General features: G+C 38.4%; 1 protein-coding gene across 2 annotated transcripts in view; it reads left to right on the top strand.

Annotated features, from left to right (window-relative positions):
• Positions 1–1,998: 1,998 nt before the first annotated feature.
• The window catches only part of LOC307142087 (ankyrin repeat and fibronectin type-III domain-containing protein 1), a 35,922-nt gene continuing 26,183 nt past the window's right edge, over positions 1,999–11,737 (top strand). For both annotated transcript variants that reach the window (XM_079842615.1, XM_079842614.1), the window contains exons 1-11: positions 1,999–2,191; positions 4,162–4,327; positions 4,408–4,621; positions 4,989–5,189; positions 5,270–5,383; positions 5,478–5,575; positions 7,544–7,634; positions 7,909–8,007; positions 8,096–8,183; positions 9,980–10,109; positions 10,225–10,347. In XM_079842615.1, coding sequence (XP_079698741.1) covers positions 4,178–4,327; positions 4,408–4,621; positions 4,989–5,189; positions 5,270–5,383; positions 5,478–5,575; positions 7,544–7,634; positions 7,909–8,007; positions 8,096–8,183; positions 9,980–10,109; positions 10,225–10,347 — 1,308 coding nt within the window. In that variant the 5' untranslated portion in view covers positions 1,999–2,191; positions 4,162–4,177. The remainder of the gene's footprint in view (positions 2,192–4,161; positions 4,328–4,407; positions 4,622–4,988; positions 5,190–5,269; positions 5,384–5,477; positions 5,576–7,543; positions 7,635–7,908; positions 8,008–8,095; positions 8,184–9,979; positions 10,110–10,224; positions 10,348–11,737) is intronic.

The raw sequence follows: 11,737 nt of genomic DNA, 5'->3' as shown, positions 1-11,737 counted from the left end.
TGAGTTTGGTGATTTTGCTGTAAAGCTGCGTTGAAGACACTTGTACTGTATAAAGTGCTGTGTAAATAAAACTGACTTTAAGTGTGTGAAATTTAGTGTGGTTCAGTGTGTGTCGGTGTTTTATCTCCATGGCAACTGCAACTCACAGCCAGCGCTGCTCAACAGTGAAACCACTTCCTGCTGGCGTTTCATCGAGTCATTTCTCAACACAAGAGCTGTGTGTGGCTTTATATATAGACGTGTCCGGCTGTTGTTCCATTTCCTGTTGCTTCCAGGGGTCATTTCATTATAACAAGTGTAATTGATCACAAATCTCCATTTGGCTCCAGTCAGGAGCAATGAAGAAGAGAAGCGTGTGTGTGTGTGTGTGTGTGTGTTTGTGTATTGAAATCTCTCTGGGTGTGTGTGGGTTTATTGTCATTTCTGACCTGTTTGGTGGAAGACGAAGATGAGACGAATTGTGTCTGCAGAAACCGCAGTGAACATTTCACACAGTCATCATGACAAACACTCACGACACACACACACACACACACACACAGAGTCTGCTATACCACACACAGACATTTCAATGATGATCCATCCTCACTTGTAGAGTTTTCCGCTTGTATACGGCCTACGCCACCTTCATGGAAACAACATAAACACACAGAAACACTGAGTGCTAAAGGACTGGACAAGTAAGGAGCAATACAAATATTCCCAGCAAGCAATGGCCATCATTTCACCATCTCAGTTATCTATAGACCCGATATAGTCCGGCTATGAGTAACCCACTTCTAGCCAAAATTACCTTGAGTTTGGTAGTTTTTGCCAAAATAACTTGTGAGATGTGATATTCCATCACGTCAGCAAAGTCAACAGTGATTACAAGGTGTTTGGTGTCATATCTTTGAAATGTTAGTGCTCTAGATGACTATAGTCTCCTCTTGGGCTGTGGTTAGACGTCTATATTGGGCGTCTACCTTGTTTTAGCCTAGACGTCAGGGCTGTGTTTGGACGGCTATTAGACGCTATCAAAATTGCCCGTTGGGATAGTCAACAGTCAAGAAGCCAAATGACGGCATTTGTAGAGAAAAGACGTTTAATTCTACAACCAAGTTGACATTTCAGTGTTTATTTACGTTTTATCAACATTACGATCAACGTTGATACCGTTTTATTTGTCAGCGTTTTTAAATTTTTACATTTAAAAAGCATTTAAGCAATATTTAATGTTGAATGAATGTAAAACGTGTGTAGAAACCATGGAAACCACATGAAAAAATACTATAGTACATTATAGTAAAATTACTCTAGTAAATACTAGTGTTTTTGAAAAATATACTACAGTAAATTAACAAAGTGTAGTAAATACTATAATATACGACAATATACTACAATTTACCGTAGTTTCTTTACTATAGTATGGTTCAAAAACACTGTAGTATTTACTGGAGTAATTTTACTGTAATTTTACTATAATATACTATAGTATTTTTCATGTGCGTTGATAGACAGCATTGTTCTCCAGCTCAACACAGTTAGTCTTATTGTTTAAATCTGGTGTTGTTGATTTAGCGCATATAGTAGCATTATAACATCACTTTAACACACTCATATGTGTGATAAAACAGCGCTGCGATCCACCAAACGCTCGCATGATAAAAGCTCTGCGAAATCAGAAATTACATATTGTGCCTTTAACTTTTTACATTCATTTATTGTGAAACGATTTTTTTCAATGTTGTTTCTGTTAACCTTTTTACAACAGCGTAGCAGTAAATGTTGTTTCAACGTGTCATCAATGTTGAATAACCAACTGACAACAATATTTCAATGATAGGGTCGGTCATGTGACGGCAGGGAAGTCTATGAATAAAGTGTTCTTTTATGGGTCGGTTTTGGGTTATAGTAGTTGTAATCGTATGTCCTCATTTATACAGAGAGTGTGTTGTAGTTTGTCTATGGTACATCCTCATTTAGATAAACACACATCCGTGTCTGCGCACGCGCACTGGCTCTCTGAGGGTGTTTTGCGGGCGCGTGCACGCTGCCTTCGCGTTATTAATAGAGTTCGTCTTAATGACGGGAATTGAGAGCTTTTAATGAACTTAACCATGTCGATGTACATCGGATATTAGCTTTATGAATATCTGTGAAACTTTGGAGGAGACTGACGGAGTTCATCTGCGCTCGTTTGTTTCTAACGGTAAACTCATTTATCTGTCATTGATATTCATAAATGAAGCAGCTGAATATAGATCAAATCATCTGCCGAATTAATACACGTACATGCATAGTTATGTTTTCCAGTGTTCTCATCTATAACTGATCTGGTTTTGTATAACGGATAGGCTAGCCACGGACTTGATGTGGAAAAAAACGAGCGCGTCTTAGAAAACCGCAGAAAACTACATTTTAAATAAACAAGAGTTTATTCTGCCAATATAAAATATAAGAGTTTCGTTTCATTATGCGATTCATATTTAACACGAGACAAAATGTGCCACAAAACAGTTTTATCTCGTATGATGATGTGATATCATCTTTAGTTTTGGTTTTACTCACACACGATAGTTTGGTCTGAATGTTTGTCATCAGTAAATGAGTTAATGTGACAGTGCTTAAAGCAGGAAGAGTGTGAGTAAAAGAGGAAGATGAGATTCATCATGAGTGTTGCAGAAATAATCTGATAAACACTTGAGCCACATGTGAGAAAGTGAAGCAGTTCCTCTGTGATGATGTGAAGAACTGGAGACTGATGATGATGATGATGATGATGATGATGACGAAGAAGGAGTTTTGATGTAATGCTTCTGGACCTCTTGAGCTGATTTCAGAATCTCATACTGCTCATGCTATTTCTGTAAGGAAGTCGAACCTATGACAGTCATAAAAGGCATTTAAAGTCGAAATTATGACGTAAAGTATTAATTTTGACATAAAATGGCATAATTATGACATAAAACATTAAGCGTCTGACTGTAAAATTCAAAATTATGATGTGAAGTATTCATTTCGACATAAAGTGTCATAATTATGACATAAAGTTAATAGTCTGACCTTAAAATTCAAAATGATGACATAAAGTATTAATTTTGACATAAAGTGGCATAATTATGACATAAAGTTAATAGTCTGACCTTAATATTCAAAATTATGATGAAAAGTATTAATTTTGACATAAAGTGGCATAATTATGACATAAAAAGTTAAAAGTCTGACCTTAAAATTTTAAATTATGATGTAAAGTATTAATTTGGACATAAAGTGGCATAATTATGACATAAAAAGTTAAAAGTCTGACCTTAAAATTTGAAATTATGGCGTAAAGTATTAATTTTGACATAAAACGGCATAATTATGACATAAAAAGTTAAAAGTCCGACTGTAAAATTAGAAATGATGACCTAAAGTATTAATTTTGACATAAAGTGGCATAATTATGACAAAAAGTTTAAAGTCTGACCTTAAAATTCGAATTTATGACGTAAAGTATTAATTTTGACATAAAATGGCATAATTATGACATAACAAGTTAAAAGTCTGACCTTAACATTTTTAATTATGATGTAAAGTATTAATTTTGACATAAAATGGCATAATTATGACATAAAAAGCTAAAAGTCTGACCTTAAAATTCGAAATTATGGTGTAAAGTATTAATTTTGACATTAAATGGCATAATTATGACATAAAAAGTTAAAAGTCCGACTGTAAAATTTGAAATTATAACAAAGTTTTAATTTTGACATAAAGTGGCATAATTATAACATAAAAAGTTTAAAGTCTGACCTTAAAATTCCAATTAAGGCCTAAAGTAATAATTTTGACATAAAATGGCATAATTAAGACACAAAAAGTTAAAAGTCTGACCGTAAAATTTGAAATTATGACGTAAAGTATTAATTTTGACATAAAATGGCATAATTATGACATAAAAAGTTAAAAGTCTGACTGTCAAATTTGAAATTATGACAAAGTATTAATTTTGACATAAAGTGGCATAATAATGACATAAAAAGTTAAAAGTCTGACCTTAAAATTCAAAATTTTGACAAACCAACTCATAATTTTGATTTATAAGTCATAATTTCTACTTTTCATCTCATTATTTTGACTTACTCGATGATTTTTCGTACTCTTAACGTGTATGTGATGATGTCATTGGGTGTGCAGTGATGTCATAGTCGTGATGGCTCCGCCCCAGAGGAGGCGTTCCCTCGGCCCCGTCTCACCTAAACGCATCTACAGGAGTCTGTCCGTCAAACTGAGGGGCGGAGCTTCCCCCGGTGAGGCGGAGCATTCTGATTGGAGGAGGCGGCTGAGCAAAGGACCAGCTGATGTAACAGCTGCACACACACACACACATATATAGAGTGAATGTCCTGCTGTTTACATGAGCGTGTGTGTGTGTGTGTGCAGTACTCGTGTCTGTGGGACGCTCTGGAGAGTGAAGACACCCTCGCCGTGCAGCATCTGTTATCCCGAGAGAGAGAGACGGGTGGAGGACAGACAGACCGACGGGTGAACGCCGTCAGTGAGCTCGGCCTGGTGCCGCTGGACGTGGCCGCTCTTACCCATAATGCCTCACTGCTGAAGGTGCTGCTGAATGCCGGAGCCAAACACAACCCCACCTGTGAGTGACACACACACACTTCAGTCACGCTACACAATTCATCACACACGTTAGAAAAGTTAATAGATAATAGTGAAGACACCCTCGCCGTGCAGCATCTGTTATCCCGAGAGAGAGAGACGGGTGGAGGACAGACAGACCGACGGGTGAACGCCGTCAGTGAGCTCGGCCTGGTGCCGCTGGACGTGGCCGCTCTTACCCATAATGCCTCACTGCTGAAGGTGCTGCTGAATGCCGGAGCCAAACACAACCCCACCTGTGAGTGACACACACACACTTCAGTCACGCTACACAATTCATCATCACGTTAGAAAAGTTTATCAATTATTAAATGGATGTATAAATGCCTCTCGCCGTCCCGCCACAGTGAGCTCGGCGTCTGATTGGTCGCTGAAGCTGGATGAGCTGGTGTCATTGGCCGAGCAGAAGCTGGAGGAGTGGAGGGCGGAGCTTCAGCTCAGAGTGAAGGCGGAGCTTCAGTCACACACAGACGCGCAGAAGAACGTCGAGCTCTGGACGCGCCGCTGTGAACTTTACCGTCGCATGAGAGAGAGATTCCACACGACGGGTATGAACACACACACACACACACACACACACACTCACTCACTCAGATGACCCATCATCACACCCGTCTGTCTCCCTCAGCTCCGCCCGGGCCGCCCGCTAGCGCCGCCCTGCTGGTGACGGGCGACAGCTGTGTGTGTGTGCGTGTGTGTGAGCCCTGCGGTCGGACACATGGCCTCATCACCAGATACAGAGGTGAGACACCGCATCATCACCAGCGGACTGTACTCTGATGACGTCATCACTGACCTGTCTGTGTGTGTGTGTGTGTGTGTGTGTGTGTGTGTAGTTGAATGGAGCTCTTCCGCTAGTTTTCAGCCTCTGTGTGGCTCTGGGTTCATCACGGACAGCAGCAACACAGAGTTCAGCATCACGGGACTGAAGACTGTAAGACACACACACTCACAGCTATACAGGTGCTGGTCATATCATTAGAATATCATCAAAAAGTTGATTTATTTCACTAATTCCATTCAAAAAGTGAAACTTGTATATTATATCCATTCATTACACACAGACTGATATATTTCAAATGTTTATTTCTTTTAATTTTGATGATTATAACTGACAACTAAGGAAAATCCCAAATTCAGTATCTCAGAAAATTAGAATATTGTGAAAAGGTTGAATATTGAAGACACCTGTTGCCACACTCTAATCAGCTAATTAACTCAAAACACCTGCAAAGGCCTTTAAATGGTCTCTCAGTCTAGTTCTGTAGGCTACACAATCATGGGGAAGAAGCTGACCTGACAGCTGTCCAAAAGATGACCATTGACACCTTGCACAAGGAGGGCAAGACACAAAAGGTCATTGCAAAAGAGGCTGGCTGTTCTCAGAGCTCTGTGTCCAAGCACATTAATAGAGAGGCGAAGGGAAGGAAAATATGTGGTAGAAAAAAGTGTACAAGCAATAGGGATAACCGCACCCTGGAGAGGATTGTGAAACAAAACCCATTCAAAAATGTGGGGGAGATTCACAAAGAGTGGACTGCAGCTGGAGTCAGTGCTTCAAGAACCACTACGCACAGATATATGCAAGACATGGGTTTCAGCTGTCGCACTCTTGAACAACGTCAGAAGCGTCTCGCCTGGGCTAAAGACAAAAAGGACTGGACTGCTGCTGAGTGGTCCAAAGTTATGTTCTCTGATGAAAGTAAATTTTGCGTTTCGTTTGAAAATCAGGGTCCCAGAGTCTGGAGGAAGAGAGGAGAGGCACACAATCCACGCTGCTTGAGGTCCAGTGTAAAGTTTCCACAGTCAGTGATGGTTTGGGGTGCCATGTCATCTGCTGGTGTTGGTCCACTGTGTTTTCTGAGGTCTGAGGTCAACGCAGCCGTATAGCAGGAAGTTTCAGAGCACTTCATGCTTCCTGCTGCTGACCAACTTTATGGAGATGCAGATTTCATTTTCCAACAGGACTGGCACCTGCACACTGTGCCAAAACAACCAGTACCTGGTTTAAGAACCATGGGTTCCCTGTTCCTCATTGGCCAGCAAACTCGCCTGACCTAGCCTGATGTTGTCATACTCAATTCTAGTCAGAATATGAGTGTGATCTGCTCCGTTGGGCTGTGATTATGGGGCGTGTCTCAACCGAACCAGGAAAGACCTCAATTGGATAGACCTACAACCAATCAGAGCAACAGAGCGACGCATAACATTAGTTGTCAAATGTCAACAGAACTCAACTGCACTTGTTGCCAAGTCTGCGGTTTTGCCGCGGGCTGTTTTTCCATGTCCGCGGGTTGAAGCGACCCCGATTATGTGATATTTAGACCCAGGCAACCCAGGACACCCAGCCAAAAAAACACATATTTTACCCCCCAAACAGACTGATCTCCTCATGCCACGCCGCATCGCTGCAGTAATTCAGGCTAAACCAGCCCCAACTGAGTATTGAGTGCTGGACATGCTCATACTTTTCATGCTCATACTTTTCAGTTGGCCAAGATTTCTAAAAATCCTTTCTTTGTATTGCTCTTAAGTAATTTTCTAATTTTCTGAGATACTGAATTTGGGATTTTCCTTAGTTGTCAGTTATAATCATCAAAATTAAAAGAAATAAACATTTGAAATATATCAGTCTGTGTGTAATGGATTAATATAATATACAAGTTTCACTTTTTGAACGGAATAACTGAAATAAATCAACTTTTTGATGATATTCTAATTATATGACCAGCACCTGTATATGACACACACACACACACACACACACACACACACACACACACACACACACACACACACACACACACACACACACACACACACACACACACACACACACACACACACACACACACACACACACACAGATGTGGATGTTTGTGACTGGGCTCTGTGTGTGTAGGGTGTGCAGTATTTCGTGCGGGTCAGTGCGTATAACATCAGAGGCTGGGGTGTGTGTGTGAGCAGCAGCCCGCCGAGTGTCGCCCCCTCCAGTGAGTACGGAGAACTGCACACACACCTGCCACACACACAACATCATCGCCTGAGATCTGATAAACGCCAATACATGACTAAAGTCCTTTACTAAAGTTGAACTGAATGTAAAACATGATGCACCGATCAGCCATAACATTATGACCAATGACCTAATATTGAGTTATTTTCCGCTGGAGTGATCTCTCACTGTTTTACAGTGTGTTTGATGTCTGGAGTGTGCTTTAGTGAGTGTGTGTGTGTGTGTGTGTGTGTGTGTGTGTGTGCCTGCAGGCTGGAACGAGTGCTGCGGTGTGACGGTCAGGCGCAGGAATCAGGCGGCGGCCGTCAGGAGGATCTCACAGCAGATCAGAGAGCCTGCGCTCATCACCGGTACCACACACACACACACACACACACAGATAATAGAGTGAAGAAACACCCGTCATCACTGATAAACACCTGTGTGTGTGTGTGTCAGATAACAGCAGCTCTGTGAAGAGAGCGTCTATGTCTCGTGGCCTGAAGCAGCTCTTCCACTCCAGCAGGTTCGTCCGTCTGTTGCAGAGGTGAGACACACCAGGGGTCACAGGGGTTACAGGGGTCACAGGGGTCACAGGGGTTACAGGGGTCACAGAGGTCACAGGGGTTACAGGGGTCACAGCGTCACAATCACCTCAAACCAGTTCACATTATAACATTGTTATTCATTCATTTCCTGTGTGTTTAACGGGTGAGGATTATGAAAACCTTGATGAATGAGGAAGCCTCGTTTTAAAAGAGTCTGATTGCTAGACCTGAAAATAAAGTGATAGAAATTAATCAAATCTGTAAAACATGGAAATTTTTATATTTACTAGTTATGATATTGGACATTTTTATTATAAGTTCTAAAAATGTTTGAAAAGTAGTTTTTGAGTATATTTTACTTTTAGTTAAAAACACTAAAATGACAAACTTTTTTTTCCAAAAAAAACTAATTTAGTCTTATTAAATTATTTTAAAAGTAAAATGTTTATAAAATAATTTTAATATTACATTTGAGTTTTTTTAAATCTTATTTCAAATCTTAAAATCATATTTTTTGCATATTTTTTTATATATATAATTTATTTATTTATTTGGATATATTTTTGTTAAAAAAAAGTGGGAATCCCACATAATGTTCAGTTTATAAAACCTTTAATTATTATTAACATTTTTTAATTGTAGTTAAAAATACACAACAAAATAAATGTAATCTTAAGTGTGTGAGACACACCAGGGGTCACAGGGGTCACAGGGGTCACAGTTCATGACTTCAAACCATCTCACATAAAACATGCTTTTACTAAATTAAGATCATTCTTATTTTATTATTCATTCATTTCCTGTGCCTTTAACAAATGAGGATTATGAAAACTGATAAATGAGGAAGCTTTGTTTCACAAATCTGTCAAATATGGGCATTTTTATAATGAATATACATTTTACTAGTTATGATAAGTTCTAAAAATGTCTAAAAAGTAGTTTTTGAGTACATTTTACTTTGAGTTATACATTTTTTTATCTATATTTTTATGTCATGTCTTATTAAATGATTTTTAATGTAAAATGTTTGTAAAATAATTCAAAAGTGCATTTTAATATTAAATTAGATTTTTTATTTCATGGCAAATCTTAAAATTATTTACATTTTTTATAAATTTTTCATATTTTCTTAAGATATTTGAAATATATTTTAATTTTGATTTATTTTTGTTTAAAAGAGCATTCAGTTTATAAAACCTTTAATTATTATTTTTTATTTATTTTTGTATTGTAGTTAAAAACACACAACAAAATATTTTCGTATTTTTGTCTATATATATATATTGTCTATGTGTCTTATTAAAAAATTTAACATTTAAAATGTTAATACAATAATTTAATTATGTAAACATAAAACTTTTGTCATTTTATTTTTAGTTTTTTTATTTATGTTTTTGTTTTAGTTATTTGTAGTACTTCAAATTGTACTAAAGAAAAAAAATATATATATATATTTTTTTTTTACAAATATATAAAGAAAATATTTTAAATGTATGAGATTAAGATTTTTTACATTTATTTGTATATATTACTATTTAAAAAATAGAGGGAAAATATTCAGCTTATAAATCTTTTAATTATAATTGTTTTATAGTCACTTTTTTAATTTTCAGAAGCTAGGAATGTCCATACATTAATATTAATTTAAGTTTTAATATACAATTTTGTGTCAATCTCAAATCTTAAAATGATGTATTATTTTTGTATTAATCATACACTTTTGTAATAATTTTTTTTGTTGATATTTGTAATATATGTGTATGTATTATTTGTATGTGTGTGTGTGTGTGTGTAGAGGCGTGTACCTGGCGTGTGTGTTCTATCAGAAGGACTGTGTGCTGGTGTCATGTGACGAGCGGCTCCCTCTGGTGGAGGTCCAGTGCTGCTCCGCCTCCGTCACGCAGGACTTCCTGTGGTTCACTAAGGTCAGGCTGGCTCAGACGGCAGCAGTGTGTGTGGCTGACTGATGGTCTGACTGTGTGTGTGTGTGTGTGTGTGACTGACTGATGGTCTGACTGTGTGTGTGTGTGTGTGTGTCAGCTGTCGTGCGCGTGGACGCAGGTGTGTGTCCTGCAGCAGGTGCTGTCCTCTTCATCGCTCTGCTCGTCTTCATCGCTGCTGCAGAACAGGCTCAGTTTCCTGCGGGCCGTCGCGCAGCTGCAGGTCAGTCTCACACCCGTCTCATTCAGGACCTGCTAATGTTCTGCTTTTTCATTTTAGTTTATACGTTTATAAGTTTATAAGATAAGTTATTTAGTATCTCCAGTTCTGTTTAAAGCGCTTTCTGTAAGTCAAAGTATAAGGCTTTCATTATAGCCTATAGTATAGAAGCTTTTTTGACATTATTATTATTATTATTATTAAATTCTGAATAAAATGATTCACATTTTTAATGTGATGTGCGATTTATATTATAGCAGTTTTTGTATGAAAATGTATATTTAAAGGGTTAGTTCACCCAAAAATGTAAATTGTGTCATTAATTACTCACCCTCATGTGGTTGGACACCCGTCAGACCTCCGTTCATCTTCAGACACAAATGAAGATATTTTAGTGTAAATCTGATGCTCTGAAAGGCCTCCATTGGCTCAATGCACGGTTCACTCTCAAGACCCTACAAAACTAAAACTCGAGCATTGATAAGCCATGATAAGATCATGAGAAATGTTTTTTTAATGGTCTGTAAGTCTGTACAGTATGAGATTAATAAGCACTGAGAGCTCAGACAAACGTATCCTCACTCGTAATGGAAGATCAAACTCAACTCTGTGTCTCAGGGTCATGGGTAATGCACTATACAGCACATGTACAGGAATTATTGTATGACCTCATGATGTCAGATACAGGCGTCCATATCATGAAGTTTGTGGGTTGCTTATTCTGACTTGTATCTTTGCATCACACATCTTTCCACACCCATTTTCTCCCGTCCATGTCACTGTCTTTATACTGTCCAGCCCTCCCTCTATGAATGATTCATCTGTGAACTTTAGCCCAGAGAGTCTCTCAATCTCTTCAATTGGCTTCTTACATATCTCTTTTAGAAATTCCGAACCCTGACATACTTTATTGTCTTTTAAATCTTCTTCATCATTGGGAATCAGACAGCATTCTGGCTCTTCTACTGTTCCATCAACATTCTCAACAATTATCACCTTAAAGAAGGCGGTCGGCACTGCTTTCAGATCCTCTGAATCAACAGAAGCTGCACCATATCCTCTTCTAGTGCAGGTCCAGTGTAGACATGGACATTTCGGATGTCTGTATTTTGTATTTTATTTCGACAATATTCCTCCAGGGCTTTCCAGTAGCCACTGTTTAATGTTTGAAGCTGTGGTGAAATGTTGCTGAACACAAAAGTGCTGTTGTAGGCTTCCTGACACCACATGTGATTGGCAGTCGCAGCGAGATGACCTCGTTAATAGCCTTTGTTTATCAAGAATGAGCGAAATTTTATTTTTACTGGATTATTGTTAGCTACAGTGTTCCTGTTCAATATCTCATACACCCATTTAGCATTCTTGGTTTCATCATCATATGCCAAGACATAAG

This window comes from Gobio gobio (genome assembly GCF_949357685.1).
Source record: "Gobio gobio genome assembly, chromosome: 1".
NCBI classification, from domain to species: domain Eukaryota; kingdom Metazoa; phylum Chordata; class Actinopteri; order Cypriniformes; family Gobionidae; genus Gobio; species Gobio gobio.
The sequence above is the reverse complement of the archived record's forward strand: the minus strand, read 5'-3'. Positions and strand labels throughout refer to the sequence as shown.